Consider the following 12,751-nt stretch of genomic DNA (forward strand, 5'->3'; position numbering starts at 1 on the left):
GTTGGTTTGTGTGTCCCCGTAAGGCCGGTGTGTGGAGACGGGTTTGTTTGCGTTGAACGTCGAAATTGAACTGTTGTTGTGCGGCCGCGTGAGCGCGCACTACACGGTGGTGCGCGCGACCCCGGAGTCGGTCGCTCCCACAGACGCGCAGAGGCTCCTCACAGCAGCATCACTTCAGCACTTCAGCAGCGCAGCAACTCACAGGTGCTTTCCTCTGCTGCTGTTTTTAAAAAATATATAAATAAATAAATAAACAAAAGCTTGCCTCTGTAAGTATTTATTTAATTTGGCACAGAAACTACGCGCTCCAGGTCGATCACCGGGAGGGGAATTCAACAAACACACCCAAGGGATTAACGGAGGTAGGCAACATAATTCTCACCTAAAGCTTGGTGTGTAAAGACGCTCTGTCATAGCTTACGTGAGGCTACTACACGGTGTGCATGTGGTTATTGTTCCGTGGCAGCCTTGTTTAACAGTTTCCAGACAGAAAAGAACAAGTCTAGCCAAGAAATACTAAACAGAAATTCTATATTATTATAGTAACCAAGGATAAAAGTACCTCACACAATGCAAAGAATCCGTGATGTGGATTAAATGAAACTGCTGTGAGAGGACCAGAACATGTGTCCAGTCCAGTTATGGTGCTGATGCTGACCAGCTCTGGGTTGTGTCTGCAGCTCAGCAGGTTGCTCAGGTTAAAAGGTTTCAGACAGATTCAGATTAAAAGGGGTCGTATTGACATACAGTTCGGGCTTTAGTGACAAAGCCCTGATCGATGAGATCGACCAGGAGGAGCCATGAAAGGACAGTTAAAGGTGTGTGTGTGTAAAGTCAAAGCAGGCTATAGGTTCCTCATTTACATAGTCTAATGAGATATTGGCTGCCTGGATGGAAAGTAGAAGAGGACTGTGTGGGGGACAGGACTCTGTCTGCACCTCACTTTTCCTTTTTAAGGTTTTAAAATTCAGCCTGTTTGCAAAAATTAGATGCAGTTTGAAGCAAACAGCATCCAGTCTGCAGGGGAAAGATAAAGACACCCAAAACAAGTGCTTTTAGGTGTGTGAGTTAATATGATAGAGGTGATAAAATAGGAAATGAAGTGATTAAACATGCAGAGATTTTAAAGATCTGTATTTTTCATTAGTTAGATAGATATTTTCAACACAATTTAATTAGGCACACTAATGCCTTGGTTAAAGACCCACCCTTTGTGGCTCTTTAACAGAGGAAGAACAGCATCACTTTACACCTCACCCTTGTTATGTCTTTTACATTCAGTAAATTAACACAATAAATCAAGGCATGTGTCAGTCATGTCGATAACCACCCTGCAGTCAGAGTCTGAAGAGAATTCACCCTGAGTCTGATTTACACCTTTCCCAACAACATCTCTCTCTCTTTTTCAGGATGTGTGGTATGGATGTGGACCTAGACGATGGCAGCTCAGGTGAGGAGGAGAAAGAGGAGGAGTTCTGGATCGGGGAGGGGGTGAAGATGCTGCCCCCTCCCGTGGCCCACAGCGGGGGCAGTGCGTGGGGCAGTCGGAGGGGCAGCTGCGGCTGCGTGGCCTGCGGGGCAGCTCTCATCCTTTGGAATCTGTGTGTCATCTTAGCCAGCGCTCTGCTGCTGGCTGTGGTCTTCTCTGTGGTGCTGCTGCCTGCAATGCTGCTGCTCTATGCTGGTTTCCTCTGCCATTCAAGGGTGAGTTGTCAGCGGAAATATGGCTGCCGCTTAACAGATACTTGTCTGTTCTTTATTCTCTTTGTGACATGGGCAAGCTTAGAGGAAAGGTTTACTGTCATTCTAGTTGACAGATGATCCACTGAGGTGATTTGCGCTCCAAAACAGACAGACAGGTGGACAGAGATTTGTTGGCAGAAGGTCAAGACGATAATATCAGATACAAGATACTGTTTACCAGTGACAGGTATCACAGTGGGCTCCAGAGTACAGTGTTTTCATATTGAAAAATAACGATAGTCGATGTTAGTAATAAGCAATGGAAAATTAAAACCAATTCTTGGCGTCTCTGTGGGTGGACAGTTTTGTCTTGCAAGTCATAACAACACTTCGTTGCATCAATTCTTTCCAACTTACCAATAATCTTCACAAGTTTAGATTTATACTCTATAAACATCGAGTCACCAAGCTGGATATAAAGCTTTGTAATGGAACATGTTCCCTGTCTATCTCTTCTGTCATATTTGTCAGTAGGCAAAGGTAAAAATGTTTTAAGAATTATTAAAAAACCAACTTGTGATCAGTGCATCCAGGCGAAACTGTAAAATGAATAGCTTCAAATTGCTCAATCCCCCATCTGAGCCCTGGAGAGAACCATTGTTGTATGTGATCCACATCTTTACCTCTCTCTGTGTTTCCTGTCTCTTTCCTCTGTCATTTAACCTAGCTTCAATTTGTAATGACTGACTTAAGGTTTTCCTCTTGAACAGCATGGATTGTTTCTTTGTAGTTACTCTTGAGTAAGCTCCACCTTTGTGCACCTGCTAAGGACCACTAAAGCTGTTATAATCAGTATTTTTTATAATGATCTCTATTTAGGAACCGACAGAGAATTTTCACTTTACTCACTCTGCTCACTCTACAGAGAGTTTCAGCATCTTTCAGCCCATTATTTTTGTTTTACACCCACAACTTTGCTGTTTTGGCTCACCGCTCTCATAGCATCTTTTTCAGCTGTGGCAGGCAGCATGATTTCAGCAAAAAAGTTATGATAAACCCACTTTGGACAACCCGCTCAACACCAAACAGCAGACAAAGTTAGCAACTAGCCGGTGAACATAATGGAACATTTAAGTCAATCAGGTCAGTTTCATTTATATAGCACCAAATCATAGAAGATGTCATCTAAGGGCACTTTTCCTATAGAGCAGGTACAGACCACAGATAACATAGCACAATGAAAGTTTCAGATAGGGGTATAATAATCACAATCATAATAACAGTAATCATATTAATAATCATAATAATAATTAGACTAATAATGAGAATTGTAACATTGGGTGTTGAACAGGATCATGGTGCCAGTGGATGGTTTGCAATCACAGATCCAGATTCTGCAGATCTGGAGTTAGAAATCCCTGCAGAAGGAGAAGAGAGGAGAGAGACAAGAAAGCGCAAAACTACAGGAGAGAGAGGGGGCAAGTTAGTAACAAGCATTAATGGGATATGAACACATACAGCTGGAGAGGGAGAGGAGGAGAGAGGAGCTCAGTGCATCATGGGATGTCCTATGGCAGTCTAGGCCAATAGCAGCATAACTAGGGGGTTGTTCAATGCAAGCTTAAGCTTTGAGCCTGATCTTAAACCTAAACTTATTAAATGATGCATATGTGAGGTGAATAGAATTGGTTCAAGCACAGAACCTTGTGGAAGTCACACAACTGATTGGCGACTGCTTTCCCAAGGTGAGACATCAAGTGAGACTTGATGAATTTTATCTCTAATAATTGGAATTTTATCAGTAAAGATAAATTATTACTACGGAAAGCTTTAGGAATGTATATTTAGGGACTAAAGAGCCAGATTTTTCTCTCAGGAGTTGGTAGAGACCAAAAACAGAGGTAAAAGGATAAAAAATAAAACACTGATCTTATATCCATCAGGTCATGACACCAAATAAATGATAATATTGCCCTGTATCTTCTGGGATGTGTAAGGATTTAACTGTCTGCTTCACTCCTTTCAAGTTAAGAGGTAACAATATGTCAGTTTTGCATTTACAGCCTCTATTTGCTGCCCCCAAAAGGCCCGAAAATCAATTTCTGCAGATAGTAGAAGTACAGTAGAAAGACAGTGCTCTGCCCAGACATCACAGTATCTTAACAAATGATTTACTTGGAGGAATCTGCACTACTCCCTCCTTTAACTTAACTAGATGTTTAAGACAAGTTAGCCCATGTCATTTGTGGAGAATGGGAAGATCACCTCTCATTAAGATCGACACCTGGAGTCTCTGTTGAGGGTAACAGACAATCACAGCCTTGAGGGAACGTTTTTCTTGGCAGCACAATTCTCTTGCCTATCCCTGTCTCCCTCTCCCCAAAGCTGTTCAGGCTTATTCTTCATGTTTGTGCTTATTGATTTTTATTATGAACAACAAGCCCATCCAGGAACATGATGACTAAACTTAAATGTTGCAGCTTGTCAGACAGTATTCCTTGTAATGAGGTGAAGGGAAGGCTGCATCTCTTTATTGTGAGTCACACAAGAGGCAGACAGATTATCAGTAAAAGCTGGTGAGTCTAGCAGTCAATCAAAATCACTCTGTGAAGATCTACAGCTGTGTCCTTGGCTCACCTGATGGGACATAACATAGCATGACAACACAGACAAATTAAGAACATGCAAAGTGTGTGGGTGCAACCAGACTATAATTGTGATTAGGGCAGAGCAAATGTCAGTTCAGAGCCAACAATTGCACACAATGTCAGTCAGAGATTTCTTCCTATATGGTGACAGATTGAACACTAAAAGAGGGACTCAGTGAGAAGTCAAGACTGTCTGATTTGTTGCTGGCACCAGCTGTGCACAGATGAGGAGGAAAATGTACTCAGTGAAAGCACAGTGTGCACTTGACTGAGGTGTGTCTGTGTGTGTGTGTGCGTGCGTGTGTGTTAGTGTGTGTGTTAAACACTACTGTTGCTAGGGTACATTTGTAGGAGGCGAAGTTCCTTTTCAAGCTTACAATAGGAAATCGTTTAGCAAAGGGGCTTCAGATGCAGCCGAATCATTTTGAGTGTGTCTGAGTGTGGTTGTGAGATTGACAGAGAAAAAGAGACAATGTGATTGTACATATGTGAGAGAGTGTATGTAGTGTGTATGTAACCCTGTTGTGTGCTCTTCTAAGGATGTCACTGTGTACTTATGCAGCTGGTAACCTCATACACACTCTGATCTCACCCCTTGCTCTTTCTCTCATTACCCATTCATTGTTTTCTGCTCTTCCCTCTGTTTTGATCTTTTTCCTTCTTCTCTTCTTCTCCTCTCCTCCTCTTTCTCCTTCCCTCCTCCTGCCCACCTCCTCCTTCTCACTCGCCGTCACAGGTGATTGACAGCTCAGAGGGTTACTGACAGCTCTGTGCCGCTTCTTATCTGAACTGTAGAGAGAAGCTGGGAGAAACTCTGTCACACCCCACTGCCCTCATGGTCCCACATCTGCACCCTGAGCATGTGCACATGCACACATTAATCATACCTAGCCAGGGACAAATCTTTCCTGTTTGCTTTTTGACAGAAGGGAAACAGCTTCTGCTGAGTCCAAAATGTTCATTATGTCTTCCCCTCTGCGTTTGTCTTTGTAGGTCCTTGACGCCCCCTCCGCCATCTGCCGTTACCTTGACGACAACAGCTGTTCCGCCCTTATCATCCTGGGCTTTGTGATGATGTCGCCACTCGTGGTCGTGGCGGCTGCAGTCTTCTGCGGGCTGCTCAGAAGGTTTCGACTCCTTCTTCTGATTCAGCCGATCACACGTGCCTGGTACCGAGGGCGGCTGCTGGACTGGGCGGGCAGTGTCCACGCCTGGGTCTGATCGAGATGGAACAAGAGGCATTGATCGTCGTGAGGGTTGCACGTAACAGCCAGGATGGATCAGAAAAGTTTGATCAGTGTGATATCAACCAGAGAGGAACAGGGGGTAGTGAAATTATCAGGAAGACCTTAGAAAATGATGCAATTCTGTACAAGAGTCCTATAATAAGTCCTTTCTTTCCAAAACATGATCAGTTTTTGTTTGTCAGAGAAATGTAGGTTAAGGAATAGTTTAATATTTTGGGAAATTCTCCTATATGCTTGGCAAGAGTCTACAACCAGCAGACAGCAGTTAGCTTAACTAAGACTGGAAATGGGTAGAAACCGTTAGCCTGACTCAGCCTACCAGCACTGCTTAAGTTCACTGTTTAACACCTTATATCTCCTTTGTTTAATCTGTACATAAACAGAAATGTAGCAACAACAAGTTGTGGTTTTACGGGGGGTCATGTACGGGACTCTTTCTTGGCCAGGCCCAGTCACTTTCTGGAGTCTCTGCTGCTTACCTAAGATAACTGCCTCTTGTCTCTCGCTTTAAACTTAACCGAGAGTGGTGACAATCCCCTCATCTAACTCTCAGAAAGAAAGCAAATAAACCAAATTTCCAAAATGTTGAACTATTTCTTCAAGACTAATTATGGAGGTGTTTCTGAATTGAATTGCATACTGAAAGGCTGAAAGGTATTTCTGTTATTTTTTCTATCCCCTGCATATTTTGGCTCATATTGTGATTTGTTGCAAGTACAAAAAATAAGATTGTGCTTAAGTTCATTGTAGCAATTTCCACCTCAGTCTTATTTGGCTTTGAAGTAGAAAATGGCTAATTTTCTGTGATTCATAGAGTGGCATCTTTGTACTATAGCCTCACATTCAAAAATGACAAAGATTACAAAACATTTTCTGCATTTTATCTGAGAGAACAAAATGGCTCTTGGGACAGTCCAGAAAGAAAATAATCCCTTAAATCTTTATGGAAAGACTTAAAGATTTGTCAATTTCTTGATATGAGGTTATAGTTTGAGGTGAATGACACAATGTTTTTGTGATTTTGTATTGCCTGCTGGCTAACTATGTTGACATAGTTACATGTGGAATACTCTCAGAAATGTATTGTTGTGAAGTTATTTGTTTTTGCACATTAGAAGTCTAGCAACAGGTCAATTTCAAATATCCTATTTGGTGATTTGTTTGGGTTTAACTTGGTCCAGAATATTGGGGTAAGTTTCCTGGGGCCTTCAAACACTCTGAAAAACAGAATAAAATATAAAATGTTGGATAAAAAGCAGCATTTAATATTGTTTGTGTGGTGAATTAAAAGGACAATGATGTTTGTACTTGAACAAGTCTCTGGTGTAGCATCAAGCAGTTTCGTATTGTGGAAGGGGAGGGTGCATTTGAAACTTATTTCATTTTAGTGGATCTTTTAGATCATATTGTGCCATGAGAACACGCTCTTCATTATAAAAACAACACAAGCTGACAGCATGACAAAATAATGGCTGTTTCGTGGAAGCCAGGTGTTGAAGAGGGATTTTGAATCACCAGACCAGGAGCTCATTCTGCTGTCTCTTAGCTTTCAGGTCATTTAAATTCATCAGCAACACACGCAATGCACATCCTTTTTATCAGTGTGTCCTCACTCTGTAATTAAGTGTTCTGATTTGAGGTCTCATTTCTCGGAAGAAAGCCTTGATTCATATTTAATGAGCCGCAGTTATTACATGCCCCGTGCCATTGTTGAAATGCTGCTATACTGAAATGTATTTGTTTTTATTTAAATGTATTTATTTGTGTGTTTTGTCTGTTTATGTCCCGGTCCTATTATTTATCCTCCATTCACTGTAAAATGTTTGTTTACAGTAATGAATCTGTGTTGGTTCCAGTATTTGAGAGAACTGTACAGGAAAATAAATGATGTTTATTTCTTTTTGTTTTTGCCAGGTTATGTGCCAGTAAATATCACCCCCAAAAACAATTTACTGGAAAGATGATGGTGGTTAATCTAGGTTTCTCTTTTTTTTTATTCAGCTTTTGATTTCAGTGCTATCATGAAAACAGTGACATAATTCCATGTTCAGACCTTCCATCAATAAAAAGAGGACCTTTTTTTTCTCAGTGTCTCCTTTGTGTTGTGGCCTGTTTGTGAAGGTTTGAAAGGTTTGATGATTACAGTCCAGTGAGTGATGACTTAACATTCAGCTCTGACTCCGATGTTCTCTCTCAGTCAAACACACCAGACTCAAAAAGCACACTAAAAGGGCATTTTGACCTCAATTTCAAAACAAAACACTATTAGAACATTTCTACCACAGCCTGAATGCTGACCCCTCTCACCCTCACTTTACCCTTTGTTACATTTGTGCAGTACAATTGAGTAAATCAGCTTATTAAAGGAAAATGTTGAAAATGAATTTTGTGGTTGTCCAGTCTGTCCTGATGACGTATGCAGTCCATTAAACTAGTACTATTCATATTGACAGATACATCACCGCTCTCTTGTTCAGAGATGCTGCAGTGTTGATATGTCTGCTCACAGTAGGATGGTTGTGTTTACCAAGCAGTTTGTGTAAGCTCTTAAAAGGATCTTCTTACCAAAATCAAAGAAAAGTATTGGACAAGTTAAAAATTTTAATCTGTCAGTAGTTCAGTCTAAGGTAACTGTGCATGTCCATATGACCTTGCCATAGCCATGCTGCTTACAGGGCTTTTAAAAATAATTCCCACACTAAGTTATTGTTTTGGTTTTTATAGAACAGAATGGTAGAGGCTCTGTCATTTACAAGCCAGACATACAGTGCTACTAGTCAGCAGTAGCTGGCTCCTCACTGGGTGAGTCAGCCTGCCACTAAACTCTGAAGTCCACTGCATGTACACTGTTTGCTGTGAAGAGGTTGAAATATGGCTGAGCTTTAGTGTGCTTCCCCGAGGGAGACAGAGGAGAAGCAAAACTGGATTTATTATTGTAGTTTAAAAGGAAACTTCTCTTATAATGTGTGTCAATCACTTGTAACACTGTTGTTGTTAAGTGGTCGATGATTAGAACAGATGCAGAATATAGGGGAGGAAATTGCAGTAGGACAGACCAAACAATGAGCTCTGAAAGCCAGGGACTTCACTAAGTGGCAGAGAGGGAACCAGGTCAGTAGTGTTGATGCCCTTTAAAAAAAACGCTAAAATGATACCCCTTTAAATTATAATTACAGATTATAAAATCCCTGCATTGCCGCTGGAGATTGCTTCAAATTTACTTTTCATTAATGTTGCCTGTTCATCACTATTCATTTGTTCCCATCTCACTGCAAAAAAAAAAAAAAATTAAGAGCAATTTAGTTTGATATTCAGCCTTCAAACCGTATAATATTTCCACTTGCTCTGTGTGAGTATCAGAACTGTTTAAACACACTGAAAAAAAAACAACTATATAAATAACTCAGATCATATGATTCTACAAAATCCATAAAACATGTTAGATCCTAATAAAACCATGTGAGTGAATGTGAAAGTCAGCCTACTGTTGTCGTTTAGGAAACTGTTTTAGGATTTGGTAAGGTAAGATATATTTTCAGCACAGTGTGAGTGAGTATCAGTAAAGAAGACTATGCTGTGCATTCAGCTAGCAGTAGCATGCTGTCATGGTCACAGTGACAATGCTGGCTTGCTGCATTGAAACAGATGTAATGTTTATCATGTTCACCATCTTAGTGTCCCATGTTAGCATGTTAGTATTTGCTGATTCACATTAAACACAAAGTGCAGCTGAGGCTGATGGGAATATTTGCAGGCCTAATAATAATAATAACAACAACAACAACAACAACAATAACAACAATAATAATAATAATAATAATAATAATAATACATCAAATTTGTATAGCGCTTTTCCGGGTGCTCAAAGACGCTGGACAATGGAAGCGACAAAACAAAAACAGAGCAGTAAACAACAATGACAATTTGGACAATGATGGCACTACGGATCACCTAAATGATTACTGTTCATCCTGATGGCGACATGAACATGGGTACAAAATGCCATGGCAATCAATTAAACTGTTTTTGTGATATTCCAGTCTGGATAATAGCGATAGACCCACTGTTTGAGCCAAACAGCGAGTGTGGCTAAAAATCACCAAACATCTCCATTTTAGTGAAGCTGAAGTGTAGAAACCTTTTTTTGTGTTGAAGCAGTGTAGTGAGAGACCAATGCAGCTAATCTAGTCCAATTCCAAATACAAAGGTATCCTATTAATACCTCACTGACTCTTTAAAAATTGAATCCATTAGTGTAAGGGTCCTTCCAGCTGCTCTCTCCAGTTCCACACACTTTCACCCAGGCAATGAAAATGTGGGTTTTCACCGCTGTGTTTCAAAGTGGACTCTATAATGGATGCTTCTGTCTGCATGAGTGCCGCTTATAAAAGGAGGGTCTATCAGACAATATTTCAAAGTAGTCGTATCGATGAGGAGAATGCATGTAAAGTAGTGGCTGGAGTGATTTTCAGTCTGCTAGATTTTCAGGAAGTGTTAGCTCTAATATCTGAGTTCAAATACTACAAACTAAAAAAAAAAGCTCAGTGAACCAAATATTTGTACATTGTTAGGTCAGGTCTTGTGGTCTCTCTTATACTTTACTGTCAAGAACATTGGCACTTGTGAGCCTCATATTCTGTGTTATAATAATTTCTTTGATGTATATTTTGATGCAACTTTCACACAGATCCACACTCATTTGTCTCCATGATAACCCAGATTTTTCAGGTATTTTCCATGGCAACCAAATAATGTCAGAGGAAATACTGATTATATATAAAATTAATTATATATAACTTATAACTGTACATGCGACAGCCACGTGTGTTCTGTCGGTGTATTTCCTGTGACAACTTTCTGCAGCAAAGACAACCAAGGCCTTTAAGTAATAAAGAAGTGAGGAGCAGCTTTTTGTAACTTCACCCCAGTCTACCAAAAGACTATATCACATTCTTAAACAACGTTGTTGCTGTTATATTGTAGTTGATATTTGTTATGTTTTGTCCACATAGTTCAGTCATAATCTGTAGCAGTAGGAGAGTGATGTGTTTTTCATTGTTTTGGTTCTGTACTCCAGCACAGTGAGTTTGAAAAGAAACAATGACTCTCTGGTTCAAGAGTGTTTGAGGGTGTTCTCGTCCATATTGGTTGAACACTTAGGGTTTTTTTTTTCATAAATAGACCTAGAATTTTAAGAGAATACAGAGGGATAATAAGTCGGAACAGAAAGACACAGTGACCCAGGAGTTTTGATGGCCACATATCACTGTATGATTATATGTAAAACCACATCACCTTCGTAATACATCCTGACCTCACTGTGAGTGCCCTCTTTGTTTCAGTTCACAGATTCATGTAATCAGAGGAAAAACCTTGGGAACATTTAATCAAAACCCATTCATTACTGCATATGTCAACAGGAAAAGTGTGTTTCAGTCCAAAGCAAACAAAGGATCGCTGACAATTACACACTGTCAACAAATTAATCTGCAGGATTTCAAAAGCCAAAACAGTGATCTTGTCAACCAACACTTGAAGACTAAACATGAGCTTCATCTGCAACAATCAGCAGGATTAACCGACGATGATGTTAGCTGCCGGCAGCGGATTGGGCTCCTGCAGTGGATGTATTTTGGGTACAGGGAGCAGTGAGTTTGTTTCTGACCCTCCTCCCTCTGTATCCCCCAGGTCCTGCAATTTTCTTCTCAATTATGCTTCCACCTAAACACTACTTCCCACTAAACAATCATCGCCTCTATTTAAAGAATGCTAAAATAAAAAATAAATAAACATGCTGCTTTTCTGGGCTAAGCCGCTGAAGGTTAAAATATATTGCAAGTGCCTGCAGAATGGATACTATGCATTTCATTTAATCTGTCTCTATGGCAGCAGGTGTTTGTGGTATGTGCATTTAATGTATGTGTGTGTTTTTGTGTCTCCGCTGTGTATGCAGTACAATATGATTGTGTGTGTTGGAACCGTACCCAGAGTGTGCCTCTTTTTATGGGCACGAGAAGCCAAACAAATAACCACTGTGTTAGTACACAGATGTTCACTGGCACGAACAAATAAACAAATTCAGATTCCTCATTTTCTCTGCACATCCTGTAGCGGCCAACTGCTGGTGATAAAGCATAGGAATACAGAGGGGTAATTACCAACAGGCACTGAGGCGTGGTGCCTACAGCAGGCCGTCGGAGGAGACAACACTTCCAGAGCAGGATGGGGATGTGGAGAGGTGAAGTCTTTTAATTGGCATAATGAACCTTTTGCCATATAGAGTTCATTTATATACTCTCATCCAATTAGCTGCTGCAAATGTAGGAGGTATGGAAATCCTCCAGAGAGGTAGGTGGTGTCAAGAGCTGGAGACGGCAGCATGGAAGCCGGACTGACCTGCCAGCTGCAATCACCAACTAGACTGCCAAACGGAAACTGCTTCAGTGCTCAGTGATTCAGGAAGCTTAGCCATAGGAATAAGGCTTAGTATGTTCGAGGTAGTACACAAATATTAATACTGTTAAACAACAAGAAAAAAAAACTGAAAAAATAACATTTTATTTAGTTTCATAAGACTTTTCCACTTTTTTTTACAGCTGTGGAGTTTGCGTTGTATTAATTGTTTACAGACAAGAGTTTACAGGAATAGCTACCGGTTATTGTGTATTTTGGGATACGTGTGCTTACTTGCTGAGACTCAGATGAGATATCACTCTCAAGCATAATGTAGTTACTTTGACTGCTTGTCTGTTTTTTGTGAATCCATGTGTTTCCATGTTTCTGTATCATCTGTCACGGCTAGGGCAAGGACTTGGACCCAAACGCACGACCCCACAGACGTAATCAAAAATAATAGTGTTTATTCTAACAAAGTTTCAAACAAGGATCACCCATAAAGCGGAAAAAGGCACAAAAAACAAAAATACAAAACGTGAACTCAAAACCACACTTAGAGAGGAAAAAGACTGAACCCAAGAAACCAAATCCAACCAAGAAACAAAGTAACAAATGATACACAACCTGACTTGACACACAATGACTTGGGATAACTGGAAAAGAGACAAGACATGAGACAAGAGAGAAGGCGTGGGACAACGGCATGAGACAAAAACGAACTGACAAGAACACAGAAACGACGAGACTTAAATACACAAGGTAAGGGGTAACAGGTGA

The 12,751-nt window shown here is 40.5% G+C and overlaps 1 protein-coding gene across 1 annotated transcript; it reads left to right on the forward strand.

Moving 5' to 3' along the window:
* The first annotated feature begins 245 nt into the window (after nucleotides 1–245).
* On the forward strand, nucleotides 246–7,644 carry LOC121179034 (transmembrane protein 88). The gene is made up of 3 exons (XM_041033608.1): nucleotides 246–362; nucleotides 1,410–1,704; nucleotides 5,325–7,644. Exons 2-3 carry the CDS (start codon nucleotides 1,411–1,413, stop codon nucleotides 5,550–5,552), a joined length of 522 nt encoding a protein of 173 aa, XP_040889542.1. The 5' UTR covers nucleotides 246–362; nucleotide 1,410; the 3' UTR covers nucleotides 5,553–7,644.
* The last annotated feature ends 5,107 nt before the right edge of the window (nucleotides 7,645–12,751 follow it).

Source organism: Toxotes jaculatrix, chromosome 3, assembly GCF_017976425.1.
Source record: "Toxotes jaculatrix isolate fToxJac2 chromosome 3, fToxJac2.pri, whole genome shotgun sequence".
NCBI lineage: Eukaryota > Metazoa > Chordata > Actinopteri > Toxotidae > Toxotes > Toxotes jaculatrix.

What these genes read in the sequence shown, in the direction of transcription:
- LOC121179034 (XM_041033608.1), top strand. Translation starts at nt 1,411, where the DNA reads ATGTGTGGTATGGATGTGGACCTAGACGATGGCAGCTCAGGTGAGGAG. An exon ending in GTTTCCTCTGCCATTCAAGG is followed by an intron (nt 1,705 to 5,324) that starts GTGAGTTGTCAG and finishes TTGTCTTTGTAG; the next exon opens with GTCCTTGACGCCCCCTCCGC.